The sequence below is a fragment of the Eutrigla gurnardus genome (genome assembly GCF_963514095.1).
Source record: "Eutrigla gurnardus genome assembly, chromosome: 1".
NCBI classification, from domain to species: Eukaryota; Metazoa; Chordata; class Actinopteri; order Perciformes; family Triglidae; genus Eutrigla; species Eutrigla gurnardus.
The window spans coordinates 8352582-8373856 of record NC_139915.1 but is presented as its reverse complement, the minus strand read 5'-3'; the positions used below and the strand labels follow the sequence as shown (position 1 = coordinate 8373856).

The 21275-nt window shown below is 43.6% G+C and overlaps 1 protein-coding gene across 6 annotated transcripts in view; it reads left to right on the top strand.

Annotated features, from left to right (window-relative positions):
* sox6 (SRY-box transcription factor 6) overlaps positions 1 to 21275 on the top strand; it is a 128274-nt gene that overhangs the window by 62194 nt on the left and 44805 nt on the right. For all 6 annotated transcript variants that reach the window (XM_084007778.1, XM_084007773.1, XM_084007776.1 and 3 more), the window contains 3 exons: positions 2293 to 2382; positions 13469 to 13641; positions 15232 to 15300. In XM_084007778.1, the coding sequence (XP_083863904.1) occupies positions 2293 to 2382; positions 13469 to 13641; positions 15232 to 15300 (332 nt within the window). The remainder of the gene's footprint in view (positions 1 to 2292; positions 2383 to 13468; positions 13642 to 15231; positions 15301 to 21275) is intronic.

Below are 21275 nucleotides of genomic sequence, written 5' to 3'. Positions count from 1 at the left end.
ATAATCTGATAGTAATAATTATGTTGACGCTAACCAGTGTTTTCATTGGCGTCTATAATCCCTCCCGAAAATAACAGACAGGCATTTTAGAAACTGAAATAGTATTCCTCCTATTCCTCTAAATTCTTCAGGAAAAGAAGGGTGTTTTGAAAGAAGCCAGGCATCTGACTCATTGACCGTTTTTTTTCCTCGACGGCGCCTGCGCAAAAAAGTTGCTCCGCTTTCACCAGATCCATTTTTGGTTGCCTGTTTTGTCCGCGCTGTTCGAACACTGAAAGATGTCGAGAGTTATTTTATAGACTAATCCAGGGTCATTATTCACCTCTCCCAGGTGGAAGGCAGGGAGGACAGCGGTGCATTCCAGCTGCAGTCTCTCCTGGTGGAGGACTTGGCAGGTCGTGTCTGGCCCGGCGGAGGGGATGGAGAAGTGAGGGAGAGGCGGCTCTCCTGGGAGGGAGGTGGAGAGGAGGGGGAGGACTGGAGTAGAATGGAAGCTGGCACCACATTATCTCCAACAGTTGGTGCATTCCTTAATGATCAAGTGCCGGAGCAGCATCTGTGATGAGAGAGTGTGTGTGTTTTTTCTTTTCGTGTGTGTGAGAGAGAGCATATGTGTTCATATTAACATATGCTCTCTGTGTTTGTTTAATTCCCCTCATCACCGCTTATGAAATCCTGCGCTTTAGGGGAGAAAATATCGTCGTCGTTCAGTCTTTTCTGAGGATGATGATTTCGGGGGAGTTTGCTGTTCCGGCAGAGGAAGCTGTCTCACCCATGGGGTGAGGCGCGGAGAGGAAGAGTTGAGCTCTGCTACCCCTCCCCCTTGCCCTTAACCCCTGTTTTAAGATCTGTGATCTTTGTGCCACGGAGGGAGTTAACACACACAACGCAGGCAACACACACTCGTTCCTCTCTCCCTCTCGTTCGGGTCAAGGGGACAAACTGTGAGTTGGGAATTGGAAAGTCAATAAAGCAGAAGTAATGTTATAATGACCCCGAGCTGAAGATGTCCTGTCGACCTCCATCACAGACGAGGAAGTGGACAATCAAACAAAAATGGTCCCTCTGCTTGATCTCTCTGAAAGCCATGCTTAAACAAGGCCACGAGAGCCGCCGACCCCGCCGCTACTCCCCGTTCCTCTGAAGTCGCTCTGACAGACGGAACAACAGCGTTTGCTCCGAGGAGGAGATGTTGCAGACGGATAGAAAGGAAACAACACTTGTATGCATTCTAAACTGTACACATCTCCTCTTTGTTGGATGTCAAGGGGTGATCGTAGTGAAACCGGGAGAGTCCACAATGTTAGAATACTTAAAACACATGATGTGGCGTCATTCCAAACATGTTTCTGAATTGTGTCCTTTTATTGCTCGAAGTATCTTCATAAACGATCCACTGTTAGGTCTGTGGTTAGACTATTCATTACGGAGCCCCGGGGCTTCATGGTCATAATTAGTGTGTCTGCTTTGGTTTTGCATTTTGCTCCAAATCTTAAAAACATGGTTTTACAAATTCGATCATCCTCAGGCACTTTGTGAAACCTGAGGACGAGACAGCTGTTTTAGACACTGCCTTAATTGTTCTCCCAGAACTGGATCGGACGTGATTGCCGCCCGTTTTTTTAATGGGACTCGATGGGACATGACTGGACGCCGCACGTCTCGATCCGGTTCATATCGGAGGCAGACGGTTTGTGGAGACAGGAGTCTCAAGGTGGAGGGGCGGGGGCCTGCTCGTGCGGCTGGTGTTTGATGGGAACGGGCTGACCCCTAAGCAGTGCAGGGATGGCGGAGGCCTGGGTCAGCCGGCCCAGCGTGTTCTTTATCAGCTACCCCAGCGACAGCGTGGCAGATTGCAGCCATTCCTCCTCTGATTCATTGTCTGCTGGACAAATGTTAATTGTTTTCATCATTGGCAGCTATGCGAACGTTCGGACGTGGACAGTCTCACTGCTTGCCTCCCACTTAATGTGCGTCTCTGCCCTTATGCTATCCCCACAATATCTGCCTTCCTCCTCACTCCGCCCTTAGCTCATCTCTCAACGGTCGGACTGAGTCCCTTTTAATGTTCGCTCTGCAATGTCATCAAATATAAGACACACTGACTTTCTTTAATTCTCACTTAAGTGAATAGATTTTAGAGATTTATTACGTCCGCGAAACTATAAAAATAGAAACAATATTCTATACGCAATATCCCGTAATCGTAAAAGATACGCCCCAAGCGGGAAGTCCCCATTTATTCTTTCATTGAAATAACTTAAAATGTCATTTCTCATTGTTCTTCTTCAGATTCCTCGTGCATGGAGAAACTTCTTTCTAAAGACTGGAAAGAGAAAATGGAGAGGCTCAACACCAGTGAACTGCTGGCAGAAGTGAAAGGTAGGTTTATGCACACAAATACCACTTTAAGCTGTGTTAACAAATCCCTCATTCCTATCAGACGCAAACATAATCTATGTATAATCTCAGACACAGCCTTGTACTCTGAAGTGAAACAAAGGCCTTTGGCTGCCCTCCTCATTCATTTCTCAACGTCCTTATCTTTTGTTGGAATGCCCGCCTCCGTCCAAAGTGCTGTCTTCAAATTTCCAGCGCATTTCGACTCGTTTTGCGAGGCTCTCCGTGCTTTATGGTTGTTGTCCCTTCAGACGGCCCTGAAGCCTGGCCGCCCGGCCCTGACGCATGGCGTGCGCTCACGCCGCTCTGGTAATCGTTGAGCCCAAAGTGTGCGTGAGTGTGCGTAAACAGAGCATGGCCGAGCTGAGAGGAGACGGTGCGGCGATGCACAGAGGCGTCTCCTCTGCGAGCCTGCCTTCTGACTGGAATGCCTCGAGCTCTGACAGTGAACGCCCCGCGCCGCGTATCGAGCGCCGCGCGCCGAAGCGCAACTCAGCACTCCCCCCTGAAATCTGTTTATGACAGGGTGAAGGTGGGCCGAGGATGGGCAGGGCCGCCGCCCAGTCCTTAGCACTGACTGTTACTGAGGGCTGCTGTGTTTATACAGCACGGCGAAGCACAATACCAGCTGGCTGATAACGGCCGGCTGTCACCGGCTCCTCGCACTCTCCCAACAGTGATTACCTTCGTTGTATTATTTTGATCGCTTAATATAACACTCCAATGTGTTTTTCTCAACATTTCCCAGAGACACACATACAAAGAGAGCTCATTTGACTGCAGCGCAGGTGATTTTTAATCATTTGTTTAATTGTTTCTTTTCATAAAACACGTATGACATGCATAAATAAAACTTTTAATTATTGAGCTACACTTTGAGGATTAAAGAGGAGAGTGAAAGAGGCTGTTGAACGTTCTAATAAGTAGATCTGTTTGGCAATAACCTTAATGAACTGAAGGATAAATCATCGCTTGGTAAACGAGATTCATTGTACCTGCCCGTATACTGTATGCCACTGTAGATCAAAGTGCACCCGGTAAAATGTTTAAAATGATTTAGCCTTTTGAAAGCTGGTCTGTTAAATTACGGGGCGGGGAATTTCTTGTTTGATGAATGGGAATGGGAAAGTTGCTTGGTGGTCTGTAAACAGTGGGGAGTCTGATAATAAACACTACGGCCTCTGTCTGCTGATGAGTTATGGAGACAGTCCATACAACACAGTTACCAATATTAATGCTTCTCCTATCACAATGGCAGCCTTAGATTTTTAATTAGCATGCCATTTCATATGACTGTAGACATTTCAAAGGGCGGCTTTGTGCTCCCCCTTACGAATGTCTCTCTCCCTGCGTTTGAAGTCTGCCTGATGTAAATACGGGCAATTAAAAAAGGAGCCCAGGGTTGGAGACGCACAAGGTCCGCCTAATTAAAACACAAACAAAGGTACCTAGCAGAAAACACCTTATGATTAAGATCTAAAGTGTTGTGATGAATCAGAGGTTCCATTAATTGTTAGGTTAAAATCGGTACAAAAGACAAACATGCCTGTAGGTTTGAAATGAATGAAAGGAAGCGGAGAATAAAGGCCGGTATGCAGATAAAGGCTACAGTCCTCGCTGGCACAGTGGCCTTGTAAATTCTGTGCTGATTGCTCACGGATTCTCCAACCAATCACGCGGATCACCTCGCGGGTTACCTTTTGACATTATTCCATCAGAACCTTGAAAGACAGGCGATTGTGTTATTGCGGAGGCGAGTGGTGGAATCTGACTGGTGAGGCGATAATTCGGTCCCGCTCTTAGGCAACAAATAAAAAATGAAAGACAATAGGTGTGACAGAGTTTGACGCGGGGCTTTCACCCGTGAAAAGAAAGACATTCTTTTACCGCAGTTGTGTTCAGACATGCCCCGAATACTTTATGCCCTTGAGGTGAACACGCACGTACGATAAACAAACAAAACACAACAATGGTATCAACGATCTCAGAGATCTGCTTTCTGTCTGCAAACCCAACCAAGCATTTACATCTTCCAGAGGACACATCTGTAATTATAGCTTATTGTGGGGTGGGTGTTCGGCGACATAGTGCGCCGCTTCCCGAGGTGAAGACAGTTTGAGGCTCTAGAATGAGAAAGAAATAAGCGCCATAATCCCCGTAGAGGCGTTGAAGAATGGTGATATTAAGGGTTAATGATGGCAAATCTCCATCTGCCTTTTTTTTTTTTTCTCGTGCACCGTGAGGGCTTAGCATCAGCAGGGGCAGGCAAAAAAGGCGAGTTTGCGAAGGAGCATTAGCGGCGGATTGCTTTTCACCAGTCAATTCCGGAGCTAACTGTTTGTTTTCATACCTGAGCTTAGCTGTCAATCTGCAGGAACGATGAAGGAGGGAGATGAAATCTCACAGCAAGAAAGGGAGGCCGGCTGGAAGGGCTCCAAACCGCAGAAAGTAGCAGATAATAGGAGGCAAGGTGGAGGGAGGAGTGCAAGAGGAAGAGAGAAAAAAAAATTAGGGTACTTAGACTTGACATTTACAATTATATATCTCAAAGAGATGTTTTCTCCATGAAAAATGCCAATCCCCCATTCTTCACATGATTTTGCTCCCCCTATATATATATATGTATGTAGGCTACTGTATGTATGTATATACTGTACATTATACACACATACATGTGTCAAATGCATACAAATAGAGTACACAGTGTCCTAAGCAGATAAGGTTGCCCTCTGCTGCATGCTTGCTATGTGCAGGGTCTTTGAGCCTCCTACTCAACAGAGCTGTTTAAGTTTCCCTGCTGAGTGCCAGTTTCCCGGACCCCCATTGGGAGGAAAAAAAAACAAAAAAAAAACACACAAAATGCTCAAGCATTTACTCAAACTGAAGGAAAATATGTGGTTACTAAATTGGAACACAAGCTGTATTCATTCTCTCGGAATTTGCAAAAAAAAAAAAAAGCCATTAAAATAAGAAAAAAGCTTAGCGTCGTACACTGGCGTCGAAATGGCAGCTCGGATTCTGAAGCAGAAAAATCGAGGCTCTCGCACTGTCAGAATCAATTTGAGAATGGTGTCAACATGACAGTGGTCGAGTGCACACAGACAGTCCTGTGGCAGGCAGATAAGTGGAAGCTCTTTAGGGGGAGAGCGCGGGGCAGGGCAGGGCGGCAGCTGAGACTGATTTGATGCTGGCCCTACCTGTGCTGGCTCTCCTCCCGCACAGACAGAAAGGAGGGCACTGTGTGAACACAGAGCCCATATTGTTCGGCCATGTGGGTTCGCTTCAAAACACGATTATTCACTTTAAATGTAACTGTATACCTAATGCCTTCCATAAAGTGAGGTTTTGATGCCACTGGAGATGCACGGCACCAATATCCGCACGCGCGTTCTCCCCCCAGTCACACCCGCTGTCATGGCGTTAGAAACGGCCCGTGAAAGAATTGTGTGTGTTTTTTTTTTTTTACAACGCGCCGTGTAAATAAATATTATGTATATTATATTTACCCAAACATACAAAAACATTCATGCAAACAGCACAACGCAGTGTCTGTCCAGTTGCTCCACTCAAAAATGTCTCAGTTAGCATTTTTCTCCACAACACTTGAGTCGACTGTTTGCCCTGTGCACTCAGGTGAAATATGAGCCACAGTAAATTATTATTCCTCAGGCCACATTTGCCGGATGAATGTATGAGAGTGTTGGACTGTGTGTTTTTCTCCTCTAATGAATTGAGGAATTTAGCTCGTGGCAATGGAGGTAAAAAAGGAAGTGCTGTGCTCGCTTGTGTGTGTGTGTGTGTGTGTGTGTGTGTGTGTGTGTGTGTGTGTGTGTGTGTGTGTGTGTGATGGGGATAGAGTTCTGTGTTTTGAATGATATCCCCGTGGTTTGTCATGCTTTGTTTAACTAATGACTTTCAAAGTTGGATGATACGCTTCATGGGAACAGGCATATGACTCCTGTTTTCATTTGAAGAGAATGTAAAACATGCACAGAGCTGACAGGAACACACCTGTCATGTGTGATAGGACACGCCCCTGAACTATTCATCAGCTGTCCCTCAGCAAAGCAAATAAGATATGTTTTATTGTCACCGGTAAAATGGTATCGTCACACAGCCACGAAAGGCTGCTGACGGCTGACCTACTTTAATACTCAGGATGTAAATTAATACATTATTCATATATGAACAGATCATGCATTCTGATCCGATGGATTCAACGTTTGAATTTTAGGGACCGTCTCCAAAGTGCAAGGGAGGCTGAAAGATTTTAATCAATAGCTTTCTCATTTTTTACAACATTTAAAACCAACTTTATTTCAACTGGACCTTCTCCACAATAACATACAGTGACTGGTAGTTTTTACGCTGTGAGGTTCATGCAATTTCCTGTAGGCATAACATCAAACCATCGGCCGCACACGAGCTAGCGCCGCGACAACTTGCAGAGCCTTTGTGGCACGCGCTCCCCGACGCCGTTCAAACAAAACGCAGGGTGTGATGAGAATGTGTATTGGTCCTGTTACTGAGCATGCCATTGGTGAAGGAGGGACATCTTGAACTTCAATGGAAGAAGGAAATGACGGTTACAACATCGTCTTAACAGGTAAGTTACAACTCAGTTCCTTATTAATAAAGTTGTGTGATGTAATTGAGCGCTCCAGTAGTTTAATTCCTTGGTAGCGTAGCCTAGCAACTAACTAGCTTTGAAAAAGTTATGATAGAATACAATCATTTCAAAAGAAATATTGAATCGCACTATATTACTTTTTATAAAAATGATATAATTATATAACATTATATAATGTGTGTGTGTGTGTTTTGCAGTTCATTGCCATTACCTCATATGTTCATTGAATAAGCCTCCATATGAGGAAAATTCGGATGAATGTGTGTTTGGCTTATTACCATAAAGATAATGTTGAACTTAACAGCTAAAGTGATGAATTGGATTTCTTAGCTAAGCCACATGTTGTATGAGTTAACGTTAGTCATTAGCTAAAAGCATGTTGTATCGTGCAGGCTAACATCGCTGCGATACATCTAACATCAATGTGAAGTAAACTAACAGAAAATGTGAGGAAATGGCATTAATTGTTCACTTTTATACTTCATCCACCTGTTGCCCCTTGGCTTGAAAGATTTGAAGGACATTTTTCACATGACAGACTTACCACATTAGACTGATTGGCAAGAGCAAGTGAAATGGGACTTTTTCACTGCATGCAATGTTTTCATTCAACCTAATGCTCCACTACTGAATATATGTTAATATTTATTCTGTCTTTACAGACCGCTCTGACCTTCTGAGGCCGACTGCGGTGGATTAAACACAAATATTTGAGGGCTACAATAAAATGACCGGGGCTGTGGTAGATTAAAAAAACGTGTGAAGACTGTGATCCTGAGCCAAGATACTGTTGTTTTGGATATTATGTGCTTGTGTTTTCATAATTCATTTGGTGTTGATGTTTGTGAAGTAGTTTGTAAATTGTCTTTTAGGATAATACAAATTAAGATTTTGGAAAATAAATTTTAGTTGGAATTTGTAATTCAGTTTCCTGGAGAACTGTTACTTTACATGTTTAAATGCTAATATAATGGCAAAAACAGGAAATAGAAAATTTTAAATGATTAGTTATTTATTACAGTCGTGTTTTTTCTAGCAGTTACACCATAATTTGAAAGACTTTAGACTGTATTAATAGTAGGGACTTTCATTGGGTGGTGCAGAAGATGAAAACCTACAGTATTATATATAGAATCTAATTTAAAAAAACGGTTCATACAGTTAGAAATCATTTTAATGTGCTTTTTACAAAAAGAAAAGTACAATAAAATCATTGTTTTACAATATTTATTTCCACAGTTTATTGACTGTATTTTAATGTAGAGATTTAAGATTATATCTTTTGTTGTCATTTTTTGTAAATAATTAATGAATTGCTTTGTGTTCTTTCCTTTTTGTTTGGCAGTTGTTTTTTTTTACATTCTGTAATTATCGGCTGCATTGGTGAGCCCAGTGAATAAATGTTCTGTGAAAAGAATGAGACAACATCTAACTCCTAATTCACATCCAAGGTTTTTGCAGACAGCAATCTGTTGCCTTGATCACTGTCTTACGAGCTTAAATCACTTTGCATGAGCGGGACCTTGAAAACTATTCTACTTTGACGGGGTCACACTCGTCACCATCAAGGCCATGAGAGATGAATAAAAGTATTAGACAGGATCTTTGTTTTTGTGTAATCCTTGCATACATAAAGCATTCTGCATGGTGCCAGGGTCTCTGGTTTGTCGCACTGTATTATCGAGTCAAAAATGATGTGTTCAGTTACTGAAAGACCAGAAGTAAAGTTTTTGTGAGTTATATATATTGTCTTCAGAGTAAATTTCAGGGTCACTGGCACTCCCCGCAGAGTAATATGTTCAGATTGAGCCTCTATCTTGGCTTTTATGAAGTACCTTGTCCAGTGTCATGGGTAGACAGTGAAGTGCTGGAGCTTTCACATTAGCATAATTATACTGAAGAGTGAGGTTTTCGTCTATCATCAAAATATTAGTCTCCATCAGTGTTCGGCATGGACAGCAACACCACAGTAGATGAAGTGTGCTTTTATTAACAACCTCTCCATATGCCAATCCAAAATTTAAAAAAAAAGTACTGAGCCATTTAAATCATTTTAATTATGTTAAAGGGCCTTAAAATCACATATGTCATAGACATATACAATATGATGTTAATGTAAGAAACATAGAATATCAACCTGCTATTAGCAAGTAATGAGCTGTTACGAGTGGTTTTGCAAAGGTTTGAGAAGATCCAACGTTTCTTTCTTGTTTCTCCGTATGAATTAGCATGGATGTGTATATATGTGTGTTCAGGGACTGAGAATTATTGCTTCCAGTGGGTGACATGTGCTTGAGCCATTGCTCATGACTGTTAATGGGGTTTTATTGGCATGATTAACAGCTTTTATATCATGGCAGAGGCAGCCAGCCAGGTAAAGCTGCTGTTGCTCATATTGTCTGGGTTTGTCGAGCACGGAGATGCGTTAACACAATATTACTGGAAACACACATGACCTTATAGCATTGCTGAACAACTACTGAAAAGCAAATGGACACAATAAAAGTAGCTCTCATTATCCTAGCTTGGTTTTCTGCCAATCTAGAGCCTCAATATGACATCTCGGACCAAAATGTTTTGCTCATATTCAATATCGCAAAAAAACAGTGAATGTGGTACAAAGATTGGCTTGCGTTTCATGCTTTTGTTGAAGCAGTTTAATGGTTTTTAAAGAAAGGTCTCTGGGCCGAAAAATCTTTCTATTTTGAACACTAAAGGAGTTGCCGATAGACGCCAGTTGCCGCAACTCAATTGGCTCTTTGTGTTTTCCACAGAAAGAATGGACAAAGGGTCAGATGACCGCGGAGTTCACACACACACACGTGTGCGTTTACTCAGAGCCATGTACCTTTTATCGATTGGAGCAGCACGCAACACACATCTGTACACACTCAGGTCTACTTTCACACAGACTTAAGGCGGGAGCAGAGAGAGAGAGACCCTCAGCACACAAGGCATTCAAGCTATGTGCGGTCTGTGGATACAGCTTGGTACAATCGGAGCATTTAGACAAGTCTTAATTTACTTAGGGTGGGCTCGCAGCATATGGAAGCATCCACAATAGCTGACTGATAGAGAGACAAAGAAATTCCAGTCTTCTGGCGCTAAAAAACTCAATTCAGATCTGGTCATAATGGCTCAGCTGTCTTAACCAAAGGAAGGGAAGAGAATAGGGTGCCTTGTGATTTTCCCCCTTTTCACCCTCGCCCTCCCTCGCTTTTCTTCTTTTTTTTTGTGCCTGAATCTTTTATCTGTGTTATTCACTCGGGACTCTTCAAAGTAACAAGCCTCCTTCTTTTTCCCCGGTACTGGACTTGGAACCCAAATTAGAGACTGCTTGATTAGAGCAGAGAGGAGGGAGCCAAGAGAGAGGGAGATGTGGGTATTGGACAGAACAAATCGCACCCCTACAAAGTGCCTTTTATCCAAAGACCCCAAGGCTTAAATACCCCCATCCCTCCCCAAGCAACCATGGCTCTGCTTGTTTCCTTCTTATCATTTATTTAGCCGCCCGTCGTTGATGTTTTCTGCCCTACTTTGTGATGTTTAAAAGAGGCCGGAATCTCAAAAGGTGAATGCTGAATGCGCTTCACCGTCAATCTAGTATCTCCGACGTTAACAGCGTGGTGTAAGAGACGAAGAAAAAAATCAAGAAAAGTGGCAACTTGACCGCTCACTCCTGGGATGCTCTTCCTGCGTCAGGCTGGTATTGTCCTACTGGGCTTCAGTCATCTAACAGGAGGATGTCACAACACGTTAGGTCTGGGCCGACTGCCGGGGTTTATGTAGCGCCGAGGCATCTCTGGGCTGTCTGTCTGCCGCTGGAAGCGCAATGTGAGGAGACATGTTAACAGGCAGACCCCGGCCCCACCGCTGTTAAAAGCCATGCAATATGCAGGAAACGGCCTCTTTTGTCAGCAGGTTGGTCAGACCCAGACCACGACTCTCCTCTTCTGCACCACCCAATAAAAGTTTTATCTGCATTTTAAAGCTGATCCATAATTTAAAGCAGGAAGAAAGAGATTTTTACACTAACCGCCCAACACAAAACACATGCGCTGGACTTTCTACTGAGCTTTGTGTAGTCCAGAAGGTGAAATTATTCCATCTTTTAGACATTTGGATCCTTTTTTTGTCAGCATTCACCACCGATCTGAAGAATTGTGGTTGATATTTCAAAAAAATAAGACTGAACAAAGTGTTTAATAATGAAGATTAATATTTGCAACATGGAAGGCCCAAATAGCAATAGAGAGGGCAGTTTAGACTTCCCACAATTCAGCTCAATCAAAACAATGGGACCTCTGTTAGTATTCTTTTGGTGTCCGGGCCGGACTAAGCTCTCCTCACACTATTCCATCAGGTCCTTCTGTGGACACTCAGCACGAGTGCACATTCATGCACACGAGCACTAAATATATGTGCTGCACGTTCCAGTTATACAATTTTTTGGGTTGTTTTTTTCAATATCGACACTCCTAAACTAGTAAGTTATCATCAGGAATGTGCAATTAGGCAGGCTGAGAGGGCGTCATTGAGTCCAGATGTTTGGTCCCCAACCCAAGGTCATCGATGTCGGCCTCGAGGCCTGATGTCTGTCATCATCCTCTGGTTTCTTTCTTTCTCCCTTCCTGCATTTCCTTCTTTAGTTCCTCCTCCCGAGCACAGTATCGGTAGCTTTGATTTATTGTGACAAGGACTGATGTATCTCTGGTGACCTGTAGAAGGCAGGTCCTTCATGGACACAGCCAAAGGTTAATAAAATTGGTGCTGATTGTATCAATTTTACAGATAAGCCATTCACAACAAGTGTAGTAGGGTGAATAAGAAGTCAATTCAGGCCTTGGAAACTGCACGCAGGCCCAATGAATAGCTGCTTTTAGGTGCTTTTTTTTCGTTAGGAGGATAAATGGAGAATTGCAGCTCTCTTCCATTGCAGCAGGCAGCGGAGGCAGAGCGAGGCGAGCCGAGGTTCAGACAAGCCTGCCAGTAAATTGCCCTGAATGGGTTCTGGAGGTTGACAAGCCCTATTAAGACAAACGGCTTTCCTCATCGGAGAGATAAAATAAATCAGGTGTTTAGTCAAATTAAAATAGTTTGAGTGGAGAGGGCCCCTGGGAGCTCTCGGAGAAACTCAAGACAGATGTGGCCAGAGACGAGAGGAAGACACCCAGGAAAGAATTCAGCTCCCGCTGGCCCCAGGCCAGACTCCACTGTACTGTTATCTGGATCTCTCTGCTTTTATCCTTCTCTCCTTCTCACTGTCTCTCCCTCTCTCTCTCTCTCTCCGTCCCTTCTGTCGGTTTTCCCATCTCTTTTTTCGTATGTTCTCCCCGATCAGCTTCAGCTGCAGGAGTGCAGTGGGAGGAGAGAGTGAGTTACTGTCTAGCCTCTCACTGGCAATTATGTTGGCGGTGTAAGTCAATGGTAGGATCACTTAGCATTGATTAGGCGGAGGGAGAGAGCAGTGCAGCGGAACCGCTCTCTCTATCACACACAGCGAGGACATGTGACTGTGGAGAGAGGAGTGAGCCTATTGGCCTGTACACAGCTACAGACATACTAAAATAAAGCGTGTATTGTTCAGGTTTCCCCTTTAATGACGATCGTCGTAGTGCAGTCGGAGCATATTTGTGGTGTGGAAATGTTTGCTTTTAGCACCTTTCTTTACAAAAAAACCTGCAAAATCAATCAAGTCTTTGTCTTCTCTGTGCAGCACTTTGATTGGCTGTTAAACGCTACAGGCCCCACTAAAATAAAACAACACATTTCAGTTTGAGCCACACATATAAATAAAACTGAACTCTGATTGTTGCAGTCGAGCCCTCGGCCGTTTTGAAATGATTTAGTTTGAAAAGATATTTCCAGGAGTGTAAGGAGTTGCTCCTCTAATGGAATGACCATATAATAAAAAAAAAAAGTTTTAAATCTAAAACACTTTCTTTATATTCAGCCATGGTCGTCTGACATAAGCTGCCACCTCGGATTGACAGCTCCCCGCGGCTCTTTGTCTCTGAGCCGGGAACAATCGCGTCCCTTTCTCCCTGTGAAAGCTGAGAACACCGGGCACAGTAAATAGATAACTCCAGGCTGTGTGTGACCTTAACACTTTCTTGTGAATTCACTGCAGTTGGCTGCTGCCTGTGTGCTTTTCTTTGTACGACACATTGTGTACAGTACTATAGCACAATATGATTACAGGCGCGTGCAGCATGGTCACTTTCTATATTTAGTGTATTATGACTGAGGCCTTCTGAAGGGTTTTTTTTTTTGTACAAAGCCTCCATCCTGGTTATTTAGTAACGGCCACTATGAAACCTTTCTTCATGTTTCTCTCCTGGTACACATACCACATACCTGTAACTGTGTTTATGACTCAGGCTCTCCGCCTTGCGTTTGTTTATCCACTCCTAACATCGCTCCCTCTGTCCTCACCAGGTACTCCGGAGAGCCTGGCAGAAAAGGAGCACCAGCTCTCCACAATGATCAGTCAGCTGATCAGCCTGCGAGAGCAGCTGCTGGCTGCCCACGACGAACAGAAGAAGCTCGCCGCCTCACAGATGGAGAAGCAGAGGCAGCAAATGGAGTTAGCTCGTCAGCAACAGGAGCAGGTAACTGCTCACGGTTTCCCTTTCTTTCTTTCCCACACATCTCTTCCTCTTCTTTCCTCCCTCCCTCAGTCTTGTTTACTCTGTTTCCCATTTCACCTCTATGACAAACCCCATTAAATACATTTTTAACAAATTGTCACTTGGCTTTCTATTTCATGCCTGAAATATGCCAATAAAATCTCACTGCTCGGCAGGAATTTGGAATAATATTAGATTTAAGAGATGTTGTATTCTATATTACCTCAGACATTTTCGGTCATGCTCCCTCGCTCACATTTATGCTGCGTGGTAAAAAGAAAATGTTATTATGACTTGTACTAACAAATGCGAGGGAATGTGCGAATTAAACGTTATATTGAACATGGAAGTCCTCTATATCTTATAAATCGACTCCTATTAGAACAAGCCTGGCATTAAATTTGCAGCACAAATCAGGCCAATGAGCCATATTGTACAAATCAGCAAATTAGCCGAGGCCATGAAGTGTGTTAATGTCTGGGAAGAAATAAGGACACAAACTATCCACACGGGCGACACTTTTATTATCACCAGCCACCCTAATGGCTATGAGTCAATTATCAGCAAGGAGTTCACTCAGAGTTTTCTCAGCACACTCTGAGACCTTCCTGTGGTAAATGAAGATATAGACCATATACCTTGGAATGATGCATTTGGTCATAGTACACTAATAATACATTAACAGTATTGATTTCTCTTTCAATCAATGATGTTAATTTGCAAAATACACTGTGGGCTTTGTGGACATTTGCAGCATACATGAACAGTGATGTAAAATATTGTATTATTTGATCTTATTTCAAAATGGAAGACGATTAATAAAATGGAAGAAAGAGGGTGAGAGAGGGAGGAGAGAGAGAGGGGAGGGGGGGGAGGGGTGTGGGGGGAGAAAGGGAGCCCGCTGAGAGCCAGAATGTCATCAAGCCATCAAGATACAACACAGTAATTAACTGTTGACACTCGCGAGGAAGCCAGCACAAATTAATCTCGAAACATTTGCAGACGACCGATATCTTACAGTGAACACTTTGTAATTATATTTAAAAATGAAAATTAAATGACACTTAGAACTAGGTTGTCATGCTCAATGAAGTGGGCATGTAGAAAGGGGGACTGCTGGGATTAGAAGGATCGCCGCGTGGCTGCTCGTCGCTCAGCGGCGGCCGGGACCTCCGTCACCCGTACCAGTCATCTCCATCATAACCGCGTTCATCCCGCCTGTCAATCATGAACTGCTAATTTTGACTATACAGTTGACACAGTTCCTTTCATGTTCATTAGGAATATTAAAATACACTCTGGTCTGAATTTGCAGCGAAATGGCTGTAAAGCCGTAGTTCGACCAAGAAAAGAAATGTAATATTTTCTGTTTTTTATCATATTCATTGTAACCACTATTTTAAAAACCTAGCATTTAAGGAGCAGCATGTCTGGTGTTATACCCACAGCTGCTACTGTATATAATGTCATCTAGAAAAGTCCAATCACATGATTTTAGTTCCTGATTCTGTTGATATCGGTTTAAATCGGGAATCATTTTCATTTCCCATCTTTACTTCTGTTTCCAACCAGATTGCGAGACAACAGCAGCAGCTCCTGCAGCAGCAGCACAAAATCAACCTCCTCCAGCAACAGATCCAGGTCAGTGAACGTGCTTCTGTTGGCGCTCCGACACTCGACAGCTTACACCTCTCACTTCTTCCTCTGTGTAATTGGTGCCGTCGCTGTCACCGCGAGGTCCGCGTCTGGATTTAATGGTACAGATCAATAAAAACTAGACATTAAAGCAAATAGCATTGCTAACTACTGTTAGCCTCTCCTTCTCATCTTTTCTTTTTTTTTCCTTTTTTAAATTTCACTCTTTTTATCTTTAATTTTTGTGTCACACTAACATTCATCACTCTCATCAAATGTTAATTGCCTGTTGGTAATTCGGGAGGGCTTTAAAATATGGAGGAGAATAATTAGCACATCTTAACTAACAAAAAAAGGGGGGAAGGGGATGGATGGTGGGGGTGGGGGGGGGGCAACAGCAGCTAATGATTCCTGTTGATGGAGAGGAGCCTGGAGGTGGGGGACATGAAAGAGGCTGGTAAATGCCTCTGAAACGAGTGAGTCCCAGAAGGGCAACGTGGTATGATTTCACACAGCGCTGGGGCAACTGGAACTCACATTGTCATTCTGCTGCCTGGCTGATATTGTACTTTTTTTCTTCTTTTAATGTGTGTCGACATTGTCATTAGTTTGTGTGTGTGTTTGAGCATCGCCTTGTTATGTGAAACAGTGCAGCGTGGTGTAATGAACGACCACCCAGGCAGCGTGTAGCTGGACACGGCTAGACTTCAGGGTTATCCAGGGTTGGTCGCTGACAGTGGTCAAGGCTGAGAGCTGGCGTTATCCTGCTGGGTGTGTTTAGTGTCAGGCACATCCTTTCTCCGTTCACCTCCTCTTTCACTGCTTGTTCTTCTTCCTGAGAACTCCCCGTCTCCTCCTTTCATTTACTAGTAAGTCGTTGCTCCAGCAGCTTTTTAAGCACTCCTCATAGCGTGCTTTTTTCTCTAAAGATCATGTTCCTTGTGGGGCGTCATAAACAAGTTGTTCTTCTGATGCACTCTAAAGCAAAGTTCTGGTTTCAAACTTGAGGTAGCAACCGGATTTACTGCCAGGACATGAAAATGCCTCTTCAGAGAGCTCTTTGCAAGAGAGAGGGCACACTGTCAACGTGTTCTCATGAAGCCACACGACTGGACTTCCTTCTTCAACACTGGACAGTCTATTAGAAAGATAATTCCACTGTAGAGACGCAGAGAGCACGACACTCTGTCTGGAAAACACTCTGGAATGAAGTGCGTTATCCACTACTGAGGGGCCAGTATACTCATATCATGGAGGGCCCTTTACTTATGCTCATTGAGCATAAGGGCACAGCCCTAATGCGTCTCACTTTTAAAGACCCTCGCTTTCATCACAACGTTAAAGGCAAATAACACCTGAAAATTCTCCTTGATGCATACGTTTTGGGAGCGGCTGGTGGGGGTTGAGTGTGTATGGGAACGCACTTCTAAACATCCATTTCAAACACTTGAATGGAGATACAAGTGGAGTCCGGCCTCTCCCCTGACCACATGTGCCACAGATCTTCCCCGATGAAAAAGTAAAACCACATCCACAATTAAACAAATAGCGTCCAGCGGTCAAACCGTCTGTTCCGCTGCCCATCAGCCTCTGCTGGCTGCAGACAGAACACCTACCAAGAACAAACAGGGATCTCTCTCCATACTTCAAATAAGTTTGCAACCCGGTTTATCAGCGAGTCCTTTAAAGCAGAAGATGTTCTCTCTCCCTAAACCAGTTGCTCCAAATATCCAGCGCGGTGACGGCCACTCCTCTCAAGTCGGAGTAGCAAAGACAGTAGATAAAAGAGTGATAGGGGCAGGCATTTTTGCCACTCTGTTTTCATTACTGCTGCCTCTTAAAAAAATGCTCTGGCCATTTTAATATACAACAGCTTTGACTTAATTAGTTCTGTAAACAAGCCTCCGGCCTGTATGTGACAGACTAAGCAGTGTTGGGGGATTGAGTTACTCTGCTATTAGGATGGAGAGCACTAAACTTTATTGGAGATCCCCACTGGCCATCAAAGTCCTTCTGTTTTGGCTTCGGGGCGACAACCAAGAGAGAGCCTCCACACTAAGGCCTCGTATTGATGATGTAACCGATCACATCAGTCGACATTGTAAACTGCCCCAACAATAAAAACCATGGGGACCGCAAGCGGAGATTGGAGTTGGCACGCCACACGTGTTCTTTAAAGGGGTTTCTGCATGTGGATCGAAGGGAACCTGTGTAGTCACAGAGGTTTTGTTAGTGAGGTTTGAAGTTTAATCAAGTTTCCCCTTTGAATAGCCATCTCGCTACTTCTTTTTTTAAATCCTTTCCCATCGTTCCTACAAGTAGAGGGATAGAGATTAAGTCTTTGTCCTTCGGGATTACAATGTCACTTGTTTTAAGATAACAGATGTTTTGATTGCAGTGTTAGAGGCTTATCAAAAGTTTAAGCTCAAGGCTTTGTGTGGTTTCCCCCCTCAGCTTGTTAGTATTCCTCCAGTCCATCATTGGTGTTGAAATCATCTTGGCACTAATTCAATCTCAACTCTTGATTCAGTTGAACGTTTGAAAAGAAACACGTGACAATTAAACGTCTATATTAGCTGCTTTATATCGTGAGTTACTTATGTCTCTGAGTCTGTGGGGGGGGACTGGGAGAATATAAAAAAAAAAGAATTAATGAGCACACTGTTGTGTTTTTGACTCGGGGCACACTGAGCATTATTTCCGTTTAATAATCACACCCACTTTCTCCTGCTCCTAACGGATGAGCAGCGAGTGTTGGCTCCTTGTTACAGTACATGAGATGTATGTTACTTAGATGTGAGCAGAGTGGTGACGCCAGCACAGTATATTAAAGTCTTTCTGGTCACTAAATAAAAACGCCCTTGTGCGATGTGGAGCTCTATGAAACTCAAGTGACAGTCCATCTGCCCCACCTCTCGCATGGTTCACGCGTTCCTCAAGGATTTGGGTCCGTTAGGATACAAACCGCGGTTCGACTCTATGCACAGAGGCGATCGCCTACAGTACACAGGCACACAGGGACCCACGCATTGATATACACATCAAGAGAATAAATATTGGCGGAAAAGGTCAGGGTGAACTTTATCTTCACAAACAGGCTGGATGAAACGGAGGGGTACTTTTAATCCACAGCATTTCATTTAAATTGTTTATCCATTGCAAACATCACAATGTCATGACATCGTTGTCCGTCATCGGCCGCGGCATTGATGTGCCAACCCCGGGTACGCCGCGAGACCCGACATCTGAGAGAGAACGCATTTCTATGGCGGCCATTGTGTGCCGTGTTGTTTACACACCCGTTTTTCTAAAAAAAACCCTGAAATGATCTGTTCATCAGGCAGGTCTGGTTCTATAAACTAACCTTTGACCTTTTCATTCTCTCCCTATACATCACCTGTCTTGCATTTCCAACTCCACTGTGCTGTGGACAGCGCACACATTATCTCCTCTCTACAGCCTCCCTTTAATCTTGTGTCCACCAAGATGCACAAACACACGTACAGCATGTGTGCAGCCCTCCCATTTAAAAGCAGAAACCTGAGGTTAAAAGAGAAAAGGTTTATTGTTGTCCACTGCATACTTCAAAGTCTTAGAGGCGTTCTCACATGTATCTTTAATGGTGGAAAGGAGCAGTGGGGGGTCATGCTGAGGCTCCCTGGTTCGATGTTTAAGGTCCCGAAATTAAAGATGGCATTAAATGAATCAATGAAATGTCCTTTGAGATGTTTAGAAGTGTGTTTTAGTCAGTCGCACACGGATCTTCCGTTTCCCTCTGCTACAAAGAAACCAAATAATTTGCAGGAGAAGTTCTGTTAAATTGTCATCTGTGTTCATTGGCTGTACAGTCTGCACAGTCAAACACACTGTGTGTTTTTTTTTTTAATGATGGCTGTTGCTTTTTTTTTGCACCAAAATCCAATGTAAGGTCTTTGTCACTGAAGCCCCCTAATAATTGGCCTGTATCAGACTGTATTAACTAGCCCCACACAGCCTGGTGCTTCTGCCATTATGCTTTGCAGCAGGCTGTTACCATTTCTATGTCGAGCTTTAAAGCTGAGCATTCCACTTTTTAATGCTGAACAAATAGTTTTCCAACCAGATCTCCCAGCATGAACCAGAAATGCTGTCAAATTGGTGTTTGGCCTGTATGATATATTAGCTTTTAGTACTGTTCTCTTGTCACTTCTTTGTTCATATAAAATAGAAAATGCATGCTAACCAGTGCAATAAATGAAAGCACTGCTTCTGTTTGGTGACCAATTTAGAGAAGTAAAGACTCCAAAACTACCGCATTATGGTAAATATTTAAAATCAATCAGATGAGTTTAAACAAACACAGGGCTGTGTGGTAATTGCACAAATATAATAGCGCTAATTTGTGTATTCTCGGATGCTTTTGTTGTCTCCCCGGCACAAATTATTTTCTCAGTGTGAGACTCTTATTAATGCACTGGCAAAAAGAAAAGAAGTCACAGAAATAGACATTGTTAAAGAGAATGTGTAAGTCCCCCCAATTAGCACAGCTAGATTGGAACTGTTAGCATGATAATAAGAGAATAATAGAGCAGGGAAATGATCGTGTGTGTGTGTGTGTGTGTGTGTGTGTGTGTGTGTGTGTGTGTGTGTGTGTGTGTGTGTGTGTGCAGGCTCATGATGCTTTCCCTTATGTTGAAGAGCTCTGCTCTGCTTAGCCTGCTAGGAGGATTATGTGGGGGCATTAAGCCTAGTCAGACGGGCTTGGCTCTGGCCCAGGCGGGCTCAGTCCAGCATGTCCATCCTCCATTTAAGGAGACTGTTAGCTGATGAAGATGTGCACATGTAAGACTGAAGATAAAAGAAAGCGGTGACCCGACTCATCAGCCCCCCACTCCCTGATTTAATATATTTACTTGGATACAAATAAATTCCGTTTAGTGGACCGGTCGGCGGGGAGGGAGGGATCCATTCAATTAGTTATGAATTGTGACTTCTTGTCAGGAAGCAGAAGAAATGCTGACGTTAAACAAAGCAATGTGCAATTTAAACAACGAAGCCATCGCCGCCCTGTTAAAACTTAATGATGCACAAAAAGGTGTAATAGATACGACCGCGGCGATGGCAAATGAAGCCGAACAGTCGGCGTCCAGTTGTCTGATAAAACAAAGTCTTGTGTCGGGAACATAAACAGGAGACGCCGTTTGAACGGTGTGTGGGTTTCGTGCCATTAGATCACGACGCCGTTCTCGTGGATTTTTTAAGTGCAACAACTGATCACTGGCTTGTTATTGAGACGGTTTAGAAGCTGTCAAATGGAACATATGCTCGCTTGTGTCATATCCTTGCCAACGAGGTAGGACTGTAGACAAACATACAGCCGTTATTGCGGTAAATGACACGCAGAAAAGACACGCTTTTGTGCAAATGGCTTTTGTATTCAGACACCTCAGCAGTTTAAGCAGCGATAATTAAGAGGCTCCATCTGAGAGGTGCCACATGAACGGCTGTAATATGTGAAATCGTACCTGAGGGGCTACTTAAAGTGAGTCACCTGAGGGGGTTTTTTTGTAACGTTCATTTACGACACAACCCGTCTTCTCAGTTCACGCAAGTGACAAGAATAACTGACACAAGACAAAATATGCTCTTTTTAAATGAATCGACGCTCAGTCATCCTGATAACTGAACATCTCTGCTTTCCATACATATATGAATAGGCGACGTTTATTTTCTGTCCAAATATCACTATAAAGCACCTGTTCATGGCCCCACAGACCTTCCCTGGACGAAGGCAGGGCGCCTACACTTAACATCCATTGTACGCCGACCCTCGTAAGGAAAATATCAGTTGAGGGAGAACAAATCCTCCAGTGTGATGTTGATTTAGTTTCCTCTGCCTCTCTGCATGGACTGTGTTTTCTCTACTAATGTTGTGCAAACTGTTTTGTCTTTGCGTTGGCTATGCAAGGCCATCGTCCTCAGCAGTGGGCACACACACAGGG